This window comes from Oncorhynchus mykiss, chromosome 11, assembly GCF_013265735.2.
Source record: "Oncorhynchus mykiss isolate Arlee chromosome 11, USDA_OmykA_1.1, whole genome shotgun sequence".
NCBI lineage: Eukaryota > Metazoa > Chordata > Actinopteri > Salmoniformes > Salmonidae > Oncorhynchus > Oncorhynchus mykiss.
This window is the reverse complement of record NC_048575.1, coordinates 81,914,040-81,927,416: the sequence shown is the minus strand read 5'-3', so window position 1 is coordinate 81,927,416 and position 13,377 is coordinate 81,914,040. Positions and strand designations below refer to the sequence as shown.

Genomic DNA, 13,377 nt, shown 5'->3' with positions numbered 1-13,377 from the left:
CTTTGTTCTCCAGAAACGCGGCTGATCTCGCTGTGTGTCGGCTGTGGAAACCAGATCCACGACCAGTATATTCTGCGGGTCTCTCCAGACCTCGAGTGGCACGCTGCCTGTTTGAAGTGTGCAGAGTGCAATCAGTATCTGGACGAGTCTTGTACCTGCTTTGTCCGAGACGGGAAAACCTACTGTAAAAGGGATTATGTCCGGTAAGAGATGTTTATTATGAAATGTAATAGCGTTGATAACCTTTGTGTCTTATTGATTGATTGACACATTCACGTATTAATTGCTATCATATAATTAACATGGTTATACAGCGGACATCAACATTTATTTTTGGCGTGAATATCATATCTGATGGTCTGGACAATTCAATTTAAAAGTAATATTTAGATATTCTATTTAAAAATACAGTTTGATATTGTATTTTCAGTCCACACAGTGTTAATATTTATTCTTTTTTTTTATGACCACCAAATCAGCATAATTGCAATTAAGCCGTTATTATCTCGTCAGTATAATAACAGGCTAAGTATACTATTGTCGAAACCCACATCAGGACTCACACAGTTAAGGTGATTTCTGCTGTCATTTTACAACACGTTTACATATTCAGTACAAACTATTTTATAGAAACAAGTGATATCATGTACTGCGTTATTTCACTGTATCGATGACCATTCAAGTGAAGTCTAGCTGGATATTATTTACATATTTACATAGGCCTATAATTGATTTTTTTTTTTTATCCCTCAAATTGGCCAAATATATTAAGCCTACATATAGACTACAATGTAATTAATACATTCGACAATTTGTAATGTTGTCGTCTATAGTAATAGTAATAATAATAATAAGAAGAAGAATGTTACTATAAGTCTTCTAAGAACATTTCCAGATATGATTGCACTTTTCCATGAAAAAGATGTGTTCCATTCTTCTCTGTTACCCCAGAACAGGTCTGTGCTTTATCTTTATAATATGTTATACAGATTCTAAGTAATCTCATGTGATGTAAACACAACTCAATATTAAGGCCTAACAATCCTGCTTTAAAAAAAAAGATGCCCCTGTGTTTGTCCTGTTATGTGTGCTGCCCAGCCACAGTAACACAGCCTAACGGTGGGTCGTGGGCCTAGTGACGCCGTTAGCTAACTCTGACCGGTCATCCAATCCCTCTTTACCCTCTAGGTTATACGGGATAAAGTGCGCTAAATGCAACATCGGTTTCAGCAAGAATGACTTCGTGATGAGAGCGCGCTCCAAGGTGTACCATATCGAGTGTTTTCGGTGTGTGGCCTGCAGCCGACAGCTCATCCCGGGGGACGAGTTCGCTCTGAGGGAGGATGGCTTGTTCTGCCGGGCCGACCATGATGTCGTGGAGCGGGCCACAATGGGCGTCGGAGACCCCCTCAGCCCCCTCCACCCGGCCAGACCTTTACAAATGGCAGGTAGGTTAACACTTTATATCAATGGCAGTGCTGTTTCTTTCTTTCTTTTTGTGGGCTTGTTTAGCCGGTGTAGGTGTTGGCCATTCGGTTGATGTTGTAGTCGTTGGAAACGTTTATTTTATTTCATTCATGGTTGGGGCATTACTTGGATTCTTTGTGAAAGGTTATTAACATTGAACACATAAAGACACATGAAGACAACGACGAATGTATAGCGTCATAGACTCAAATGTTTCGATAGACCTAGGCTAAGCGTTTGTCATGTCCCCTAATACAACAGGCTACGTGCACATGAACAAATATAAACACATAACCCAAAAAACGTGTTTTATTGGATAACGTTGTCATGTTGTGCAGTTTGCCGTGTGTAGCCTACAGTACAGGCCTAAGTTTTTTAAAATATATTTTTAATTTATTTTTTAATTTAAGGTTTATGTTTCAATATATATTTCAATATATATTTCTAACACTTCAGTCAATATAATATGATATGTAAATATATTGGGTGAAACATTTGTTTACATGTCATAGTTATAAACAGATAATGTAGCCTATTATTTAATCTAGTTGGGATACTAGTTGTTTATGCGAACCACATCATCGGTTTGATAATGTCAACAGTGCAGTGATAAAATAATTTGCATAAATGCGTTTTTTTTGTTGTCAAGGTTTCCCCCGCAAGGAAGGATATCTGGGCAAAGTATGTTCATGGCTGAATGGAGGAACTATTAATTTAAATCCAGTGTTTTCAGCTAGTTAGATGTTTTAAAGCATCGCCAAAAAAGAAACAACCCGCAGTCTACATTTGGGGCCGGTCTTATACGTAATTGTTTGTACGGAAGTTTGAGGAGCCTATAGACTGGATACATGCATTATGTTGCTTTTGGGGGAGTTTTGCAAGCCAGTTGGCCACGCATTCAGAATGGTCGAATATGCTATTTCCTCTGGCTAAATACCTATAGGCCTATGTGTAAGCGAACTCGCACTTAGTGCTGATATTAAATAGAGTACATAACCCAAGCTCGGCAGATAGCCACAAGCAATGCTTCGTTCATAATGATTCACCCAATCATAAAGTCTGCTCCAATGTAATACGAAACATAGACTATTTTGACAGTCCATTTCCGCTCATGGCCTGCGCCCTGGTCCAAGTTTTAAGACCGCAAATGTTCACCCAATACAACTCATTTTAAACGATATGTTAAAGCTGACATGAATGCACTTTCACTGAAAGTTATAACCATTAATTTTTAATAAAGTTATAACGTTTTATAAATTATAACCATACACAAGCTAATATCAAAGTGTATCAACATATAGCCCATCCATCCACCCCATAAAGAAGGTGATGATGATGGACGTTCGTTATGACGTCCAGTGGACTCTCTTGTTAACTAGGCCTATAGCTGTTATAAAACAAGGTATTTACTCTTTCTTTGTTGTTGATTTTTATTTTATTTTATGTTTTATTTTTTTGGACATTATTCAATTCTCAGTGGCTTCAGTTAAAAAAAAAATCTAGGTCTAATACATGTTTGAACAATCTGAAATTGAAACAGAAGTGAATATTGATTAGTTAAGAATGAGATTGGTTGATAGTTGATAGTCATAAAATATTTCTATAAGCCCCGGATAACAATAAGATGAATGGATACTCCATACTAAGCGCCACTACTGGGTCGTTTTGGGAAATCCTTTTAAGACTTATAGGCTACCGTGGTTTATTGTGCTGGTGTAATTTTCAAAGCGTATATTTTTGTATTCTCAACTTCTGCATCCAACACAATGTCTTTATATAGCCATGGTGTTTGAAGTGCCGATAGATAATGTTTTTCTTTGTCTGCACTCTTTCTCAACAGCAGACCCAATATCAGCCAGACAGCCCGCGCTCCGACCGCACGTCCACAAACAACCGGAGAAGACAACTCGCGTCCGGACCGTTCTTAACGAAAAACAGCTCCACACGTTGCGGACCTGCTACAACGCCAATCCCCGGCCCGACGCTCTGATGAAGGAGCAGCTAGTCGAGATGACCGGTCTCAGTCCCCGAGTCATCCGGGTCTGGTTCCAAAACAAGCGTTGCAAGGACAAGAAGAGGAGTATTCTGATGAAACAGTTACAGCAACAGCAGCCCAACGACAAAACGGTGAGAACCCTGTCTGGTCTTTATTAAAATAAAGGATTCAAAACAGTGGTGTTCTTATCGGTCCAAAACGCTGGTAGCTGTTGTAACTGTTTCATTAGAATACTCCTGTTCTTGTCTGGTCATTTTATGTTATAAAAGAACTGGGGTGAAATAGAAACAGGGACATGGTCCTATACGTCTGCCTGTGGATGCGTAAGATATATATCCAGATACAGGCGTATACGTTCATACGTGTCGTCGCCCCCCCCCCCCCCGCACACACACACACACGCACACACAACAAATATCCAGCATGCCCATTCTCGCATCTTTATCATATTCTAAATACCTAATGTTGTTTTTGTTGTTGTTGTTGGGTCAATGTTGACGTGCTAATTTTAAACTTTATATGACGATCAGTTTCTCTGGGACTATCTGCAGAATATCCAGGGAATGACGGGCACACCGATGGTGGCGGCCAGTCCGGAGAGACACGACGGCGGTTTACAGGCAAACCCAGTGGAGGTGCAGAGTTACCAGCCGCCTTGGAAGGTCCTCAGTGACTTCGCGCTACAGAGTGAGATCGACCAGCCCGCGTTTCAACAACTGGTGAGTTCAGATAGGAGAGAAGGTAGGCTGTACTAGAACACAACTGGTGAGTTTAGATAGGAGAGAAGGTAGGCTGTACTAGACACAACTAGTGAGTTTAGATAGGAGAGAAGGTAGGCTGTACTAGAACACAACTGGTGAGTTTAGATAGGAGAGAAGGTAGGCTGTACTAGACACAACTAGTGAGTTTAGATAGGAGAGAAGGTAGGCTGTACTAGAACACAACTGGTGAGTTTAGATAGGAGAGAAGGTAGGCTGTACTAGAACACAACTGGTGAGTTTAGATAGGAGAGAAGGTAAGCTGTACTAGAACACAACTGGTGAGTTTAGATAGGAGAGAAGGTAAGCTGTATTAGAACACAACTGGTGAGTTTAGATAGGAGAGAAGGTAGGCTGTACTAGACACAACTAGTGAGTTTAGATAGGAGAGAAGGTAGGCTGTACTAGAACACAACTGGTGAGTTTAGATAGGAGAGAAGGTAGGCTGTACTAGACACAACTAGTGAGTTTAGATAGGAGAGAAGGTAGGCTGTACTAGAACACAACTGGTGAGTTTAGATAGGAGAGAAGGTAGGCTGTACTAGAACACAACTGGTGAGTTTAGATAGGAGAGAAGGTAAGCTGTACTAGAACACAACTGGTGAGTTTAGATAGGAGAGAAGGTAAGCTGTATTAGAACACAACTGGTGAGTTTAGATAGGAGAGAAGGTAGGCTGTATTAGAACACAACTGGTGAGTTTAGATAGGAGAGAAGGTAGGCTGTACTAGAACACAACTGGTGAGTTTAGATAGGAGAGAAGGTAGGCTGTACTAGAACACAACTGGTGAGTTTAGATAGGAGAGAAGGTAGGCTGTACTAGAACACAACTGGTGAGTTTAGATAGGAGAGAAGGTAGGCTGTACTAGAACACAACTGGTGAGTTTAGATAGGAGAGAAGGTAGGCTGTACTAGAACACAACTGGTGAGTTTAGATAAGAGAGAAGGTAGGCTGTACTAGAACACAACTGGTGAGTTTAGATAGGAGAGAAGGTAGGCTGTACTAGAACACAACTGGTGAGTTTAGATAGGAGAGAAGGTAGGCTGTACTAGAACACAACTGGTAATTTTAGATAGGAGAGAAGGTAGGCTGTACTAGAACACAACTGGTAATTTTAGATAGGAGAGAAGGTAGGCTGTACTAGAACACAACTGGTGAGTTTAGATAGGAGAGAAGGTAGGCTGTACTAGAACACTAAACCGTCTGTCTGGGAGACAGTGTAAACGAAATCACAGGTAACGGTTAGGTTGTAATTTTGTATTTCATTTTTTCATATTATGTTTGTTATTATTTGATATAATTAGGCTATTTATAAGTGACGTATGGGGTAGAAACGCAACTGTCATATCAAGGGCTTACATTGTATATGGCATTTTATTGCATTGTCTAAAGTGTGTTATTGAAATAATTTTTTGAGCTAATATCTTGACGTGTGTCAATAATGTGATGTATTGGTTGTCACTGTCATGTCACTGTCATATCCAGGACAGACACGGTTACATTTAATTTTAATTTTAACGTCTTAAAATATATTATTGACATACTATATATATTGACCCAATGTCTTGACATGTGAATAATGACAGTCAGCCTAACATCGTTTTGTTTCTTTGTTCAGGTCAATTTCTCGGAGGGAGGCCCTGGTTCCAACTCGACAGGGAGCGAAGTTGCCTCGATGTCATCCCAACTTCCAGACACACCCAACAGCATGGTTTCGAGCCCTATAGAGGCGTAGGCCCTCGCGGACCGAGTGTAGACTACGTCAGACTATTGTCATATTTCTGACTGTTGATGTTAGTTGGACAAAGTGCCGGACTGACTGAAAAGCCGAAAAAAAACTTGACTCGGGGTGGAAAGAAACAAAAAATGTCACTCTCTTGTTGATTTCATTCGAACTGAGAGATAAAAAGAGAACCCCCCCCCCTCCCTCTACTGCACGAAGCCTCTTTAACAACAACTACTGGTTGTAGTTTTACACTGTGAAGACAATCATGGGATTATTACCCGAGCTAGATCTGTCCAAGCGTCCGTCATTACGTCCGTCTGTCCACTCGCCGCAAAACAACCCTGGAGAAGAGGAGGAGAGAGAGGACCATGGTGTAGACGAGAAGAAGAAGCGTGTTACAAGGAGCGGTGGAGAGCGCATCTGCCTGCATCATAACGTGTCTGCGACTCATGCGACTCATGCGTAACAAGATGTATAGATTTCACTACATCGTCCATGACTGGTGCTGCCCGTTGGAAATGCCTGTTTACAGTTTTGCCAAAAAAAAAAGAATACAGGAAACCCCATACATACACTTCAACAAAACCCCCCTGGACCCATGGACCTCTAGGAACAATCCAAACGTTATTATTGAAGATGAAATCTGAAACCTAGGCTACATTTGCGCATTGTTGTGCGTGATGTTTGAATATACAAACAAATGACTGTCTGCCATTTCAGTTTCTATAAAATAGCTTGACTTGAGATCCGCCCGCTGTTATAACGACGTTTGGAGGGGATTGCAAATAATGCTTTTCCATAGTTTTGTTATTATCTCCTTGATAAAGCCCAAGTAGGCCTACTAAAGCATTGCAACAAGGTATACCTCTATTATGCCACAAGCTTCGTGGGACTATTGTGTGTGAGTTTGTGTCCGTCCAATAATATTGTTTTCTTTCCCAAAGATGTGTATAGTATTAAGTTATAACGACCGTTAGCTCTGGAAAAAAAACTTGTTTTTCTTCCGTTAATTCCTGTACAACAAAATTATGTTTTATTTATCGTCGAAAGACTTGCCACTTTTTTTTTGTGTAACCTTCTATACTGAAGTAAAAAAGAAAAAATATTGTACCGTGTTTTCTGAATTATCTATCCAAATTGTATGTGTCCTGTCCCTTTCTTAAATATTATTATGTAAATCGACATCACATGTAGAAATATATCTCCAGGATTATTTCACTAATAAACATGGACTTTAATGTAAACCATACGACGGCAGATATAGTCTGCGCCTCTTTTGGTCCTCGCCCTGCATTCATCCCATTATTTCACACCTCCTTTGGGCCTAGTGATTTCATATGGAACTCGATTAAAATTAAAATTGCACGTACACAAACATGGACTTTAATGTAAACCATTTAATGTAAACCATACGACTGTTAACCACACTGTGATTAACAGAAGACTCGGTTTAGATGGAATGTTTGAATTGCATAGGTATAAACATGGACACGGTCTGGCATTAGTAACGACGTCCCATTTAATAAGATACAACGTGTTGGCGCTTTGCTTGGACGACGTAGGCTAAATTGCATTATAGAGAAGACGAGATGCAAGCTATAGTCTATCATAATTACTATTAGTGGAGCGGTGTCGGATATATCATTCTGTACGTCTGTGTAGGCTAGCTCTGACCTGACATTCCGAGAGCTTGGTCCCATCTGCAAATAGATGATTCTGAGACATTTGGCTTTAAAAGTTCCCGAATCCTCATTGGTTTGAACGGTGTCACCAATGTTTATTTTGTATTCTTAAGGACATGAATTGTGGGTATTTAGAGTACTATTTATGTAGAGAACATTTGAACAGAAACAAGGCTATGTCAACAACTACATGTGTACAAGAAAACAATCTAGATAGAACTTTATAGTCCCAAGCTCTCGATAGGCCATGCAGAATTACGCATAACGGCCATCCTACCCACTCCATAACCTAATGCATTCACTCATCCACGTCGGTGTTTTAGAAGTCTGATTATAAACAAGTGACTGTACAATGACGGGCGCCATATGCATTTTAAAGCTATAATGAAGGCGTTTCATGGATATAATTCTGACAATAGGCCCTGGTTGTTTAGCAGGCCTAGGCTACTCTCTGGGTATAAAGGGTTTTGTAAGGCTGACGGAGGAGAGATGAGCGCGCCTCTTTCCCCCTCCGGTGACTGTAGTTAGCCTTTCATATTTGCAATCACCTTTTTGAGCCGAGTATACATTCAACAGAGGAATAACTCAATCCATTAAATGCGATTGAAGGGCGGACTGGTTTTGAGTAATACTCATTACAATGTATATCACTCAAAAACTTCCAACACAAATTCAACTTCACCTCCAAAGGTAATTTTATTCGATCATGGAACAACAGATCAATGAGTAGCAAAGGACCCTTAGCCCTTCCAGGAGTAGACTATGAAGAATCACACTAGGCCCAACAAAGCCTGAGGTCTAAACAAGAGATGTTCGGTATGTGTGTACAACTCTGTCAGTGTGTGTATGTATGTGTGTGTGTGTGTATGTCTGTGTGTGTGTGTGTGTGTATGTGTGTGTGTGTGTGTGTGTGTGTGTGTGTGTGTATGTCTGTGTGTGTGTGTGTGTGTGTGTGTGTGTGTATGTATGTATGTGTGTGTATGTCTGTGTGTGTATGTCTGTGTGTATGTCTGTGTGTGTGTGTGTGTGTGTGTGTATGTCTGTGTGTGTGTGTGTGTGTGTGTGTGTGTGTGTGTGTGTGTGTGTGTGTGTGCATGTGTGAAAGAGAGTGTGTGTAAGTACTGTATGTATGTGTGTGTGTGTGTGTGTGTGGTGGGGGTACAAAGCTTTATATCCAGCTAGCCCTATGATAAGCTACTGAAGCACAATGCCCTTGGGAGCAGGGAAACAAAAAACAAGATATAGAGGGAAGAAGAGAAGTGCCATCATCATAAAGGGCACTCAAGACACTTTAAGTGTGTCTGCCTCCCTGCCTGCCTCCCTGCCTGCCTGCCTGCCTCCCTCCCTGCCTGCCTGCCTGCCTGCCTGCCTGCCTGCCTGCCTGCCTGCCTGCCTGCCTGCCTGCCTGCCTGCCTGCCTGCCTGCCTCCCTCCCTCCCTCCCTGCCTGCCTGCCTGCCTCCCTCCCTGCCTGCCTGCCTCCCTGCCTGCCTCCCTGCCTGCCTGCCTGCCTCCCTCCCTGCCTGCCTGCCTGCCTGCCTGCCTGCCTGCCTGCCTGCCTGCCTGCCTGCCTGCCTCCATGTCTCCCTGCCTGCCTCCCTGCCTGCCTGTCTCCCTCCCTGCCTGCCTGCCTCCATGTCTCCCTGCCTGCCTGCCTGCCTGCCTGCCTGCCTGCCTGCCTCCATGTCTCCCTGCCTCCATGTCTCCCTGCCTCCATGCCTGCCTGCCTGCCTCCATGTCTCCCTCCCTGCCTGCCTCCCTGCTTGCCTCCCTCCATGTCTCCCTGCCTACCTGCCTGACTGCCTCCCTTCATGTCTCCCTGCCTGACTCCCTGCCAGCCTCCCTTCATGTCTCCTTGCCTGACTCCTTGCCAGCCTCTCTCCATGTCTCCCTGCCTGACTGGCTGCCTGCCTCCCTCCATGTCTCCCTGCCTGACTCCCTGCCTCCCTCCCTCCATGTCTCCCTGCCTGCCGGCCTCCCTCATCTCTCTGCCTGCCTCCTTCCTTGTCTCTCTGCCTCCCTCCTTGTCTTCCTGCCTACCTGACTACCTGCCTGCCTGCCTACCTTCCCCCCTCTATGTCTCCCTGCCTCCCTGCCGGCCTGCCACAAACCCTCAAAAGCCTCCTGGCTAATTCTCCCTGATCCTGACCCAGCATCCCCTGCCCTAGAACTAGAAGCCTAGACTGAAGGCTATGTCTTCAATGAAAATCTGTTCCCTAGGTAGTGCACAACCAGGGCGCTGGTCAAAAGTAGTGGACTACATAGTGAATAGGGTGCCATAAGGCCCTGGTCAAAAGTAGTGCACTACATAGGGAATAGGGTGCCATAAGGCCCTGGTCAAAAGTAGTGCACTACATAGGGAATAGGGTGCTATTTCAGATGCACCCTCAGTTAGAGACACCGTGAATAAGGGGAAATACAGGGAGGACAACAGATGGCACAATAAACTAGGATACAGCTGTTTATATACGTTATTATAATGCCTTGTTTCTGTCTGTAGTGTGTCATTGTTTTGAGGTACCAAGATTCAAATTCATTCCCACTGCAGGTTCACTCCGAAAGGTTTGCTGTATTGGATGTGTTTTGGTGACACTGACACACTCCAGGCTGTTCCTCTCTTGGACATAGTCTTTGGACTATGATGCAAACCCACACCTGTATTGATCATCCTCTAAAAGTCTAAGCCTTTACTACTATAGCCCATGGAAAGGAGTAAAGTGTTGAAATGTCTGTCCTAGCTCTAGGAGATATCAGAAAGCTCAGGAAATAGTAAAAAAAAATGGAACACTTATTTAACCCCTTAATTTTGTTGGCACAAAACTACCTCCATACGTCCATTAATTTGTATGGGTTACCATCACTGTAGCGCGGCCACCTTCCACTGCAGATGGGATCTCTCCTGGTCTGATAAACACTGCTGTAGCTCGGCCACCTCCCACCGCAGATGGGATCTCTCCTGGTCTGATAAACACTGCTGTAGCTCGGCCACCTCCCACCGCAGATGGGATCTCTCCTGGTCTGATAAACGCTGCTGTAGCTCGGCCACCTCCCACCGCAGATGGGATCTCTCCTGGTCTGATATACACTGCTGTAGCTCGGCCCACCTTCCACCGCAGATGGGGTCTCTCCTGGTCTGATAAACACTGCTGTAGCTCGGCCACCTTCCACTGCAGATGGGATCTCTCCTGGTCTGATAAACACTGCTGTAGCTCGGCCCACCTTCCACTGCAGATGGGATGTCTCCTGGTCTGATAAACACCGCTGTGGCCCAGCCACCTTCCACTGCAGATGGGATGTCTCCTGGTCTGATAAACACCGCTGTGGCCCACCCACCTTCCACCGCAGATGGGATCTCTCCTGGTCTGATAAACACTGCTGTAGCTCGGCCCACCTTCCAACGCAGATGGGATCTCTCCTGGTCTGATAAACACTGCTGTAGCTCGGCCACCTCCCACCGCAGATGTGGAAGGCCAACATAGCTGGATTTGGTACATTGATATCCAGCCTCTAGCTTAAATTGATCGATTTTGATTGGGATTTTTTAAATTATGTCACACGGGTGACTCGTAAGGAATTATTCTAATCTAAATGACCCCGTCAGTAACATTCTAATCTAAATGACCCCGTCAGTAACATTCTAATCTAAATGACCCCATCAGTAACATTCTAATCTAAATGACCCCGTCAGTAACATTCTAATCTAAATGACCCCGTCAGTAACATTCTAATCTAAATGACCCCGTCAGTAACATTCTAATCTAAATGACCCCGCAGGAACATTCTAATCTAAATGACCCCGTCAGTAACATTCTAATCTAAATGACCCCGTCAGTAACATTCTAATAAATCTGTGTAAAAGTGAAATGGAACTACTCACAATTTGCTGTGTAACTGTTTCATTATCTTTCTATACTGGTAAGAAATAAATCTAGAACAGACACGGAAATACATTATGTACAGTTACATTCTCAGAGGGAGAGATTACTCAACATACAGAGTAGTTTCTCAGGCTTCAGACCTAGTCTGAGTTCCATGACAATTCACACTCCAAGCTGTTATTGAATCAGACATGACATTGGCTTGCCAGGTAGGCAGAATACAGTGCCCCCCCCCCACACCACACCACCACCACTACTACTTCAGCCAGATGCTTCACTTAAATTGCACCAGTTAGTACCACAGTAGAGATGGAGTACTTCCACTGCGTTTGGTGCTACTTGTGCTTTTAAAGCTTTTAATTTACTGTGCAGCAAGTCAGATGGTTAGCCCAAGACCTAATGATGGCTTATAGGGACACTTGTTAGCTTTTAGCAACAATGCCTCAACGGGATAAACCTGGAAAGCCACACATTATGGCGTTCCCGTGGCGGCGAGGTTACCTTAGCGCCGTGTAGTGTATCTATGGGGTAGTATTATTAACATAAGAGACAGAGAATGAATGGATAGTGTTTTTTGTCTCTTCTTACCATGTTTTCCCCCCCCCCCCTAGTGCGCCAGTTGAAGAACCCCACGCTCTGGTCTCCGGTTCTGGAGAGACAGTAGGACTGAGCTTTCATCTTCTATTCTTTGTTTGTTCGTCCCGGGATTGCCTCTCTTAAAATCGTACTTTATCATACTTTACTGTGTATTAAATTACCATGTAAATGTTTAGAGTAGTCAAAATGGTTCCCTTTCAATACAAGTATTCGTACTCTTACTGAACGCCACTGTAATGATTGATCATTGATGAAACTGTGAGGAATCATTAATTATCATGAGTCATGAATCATTATATATATATATATATATATATATATATGTATATATATATATATACAGAACGGTATACATTTCACTTGCCCTATATCTTTTTTTGAGAGAGAAGTTCATGAAATTCAATATTCTTGTTAATATTCATTGATAAATTATTCCTGACTCATGATAATTAATGATTCCTCACAGATTCATCAATGATCAATTATTACAGTGGCATTCAGTAAGGGTATGAATACTTGTATTGAAAGGGAACCATTTTGTTGGGGGAGACATTATTTGTTGAGTCACCTTACCATCAGTTACAGCTCTGACAGCGAGGTCAGTCATCTGGAATCACGGCTCATTGGTTTCACAATACCCACAATACCCCCAATAGCCCCAACACTCACAATATTCACAATACCCCCAATAGCCCCAACACTCACAATATTCACAATACCCCCAATAGCCCCAACACTCACAACACTCACAATACCCCCAATATCCCCAACACTCACAATATTCACAATACCCCCAAAATCCCCAACACTCACAACACTCACAATACCCCCAATAGCCCCAACACTCACAATACCCCCAAAATCCCCAACACTCACAACACTCACAATACCCCCAATATCCCCAACACTCATAATACCCACAATACCCACAATACCCCCAATATTCCCAGTGATGGAGACTATTCTCCAGTGTAAAGGGAGTGTGATGGAGACTATTCTCCAGGGTAAGGGGAGTGTGATGGAGACTATTCTCCAGGGTAAAGGGAGTGTGATGGAGACTATTCTCCAGTGTAAAGGGACTGTGATGGAGACTATTCTCCAGGGTAAGGGGAGTGTGATGGAGACTATTCTCCAGGGTAAGGGGAGTGTGATGGAGACTATTCTCCAGGGTAAGGGGAGTGTGATGGAGACTATTCTCCAGGGTAAAGGGAGTGTGATGGAGACTATTCTCCAGTGTAAAGGGAGTGTGATGGAGACTATTCTCCAGTGTAAAGGG

General features: G+C 43.2%; 1 protein-coding gene across 4 annotated transcripts in view; it reads left to right on the top strand.

Moving 5' to 3' along the window:
- Window positions 1-7,051, top strand: part of LOC110536483 (insulin gene enhancer protein isl-1) — a 7,849-nt gene extending 798 nt beyond the window's left edge. Inside the window, exons 2-6 of one of the 4 annotated variants that reach the window (XM_021622256.2) lie at window positions 14-203; window positions 1,189-1,448; window positions 3,311-3,594; window positions 4,015-4,182; window positions 5,839-7,051. In XM_021622256.2, the coding sequence (XP_021477931.1) occupies window positions 14-203; window positions 1,189-1,448; window positions 3,311-3,594; window positions 4,015-4,182; window positions 5,839-5,955 (1,019 nt within the window). In that variant the 3' untranslated portion in view covers window positions 5,956-7,051. Of the gene's footprint in view, window positions 1-13; window positions 204-1,188; window positions 1,449-3,307; window positions 3,595-3,993; window positions 4,183-5,838 lie in introns of all 4 variants that reach the window. The other 3 variants (XM_021622254.2, XM_021622255.2, XM_021622253.2) reach the window with 3 other exon arrangements.
- Window positions 7,052-13,377: the final 6,326 nt, after the last annotated feature.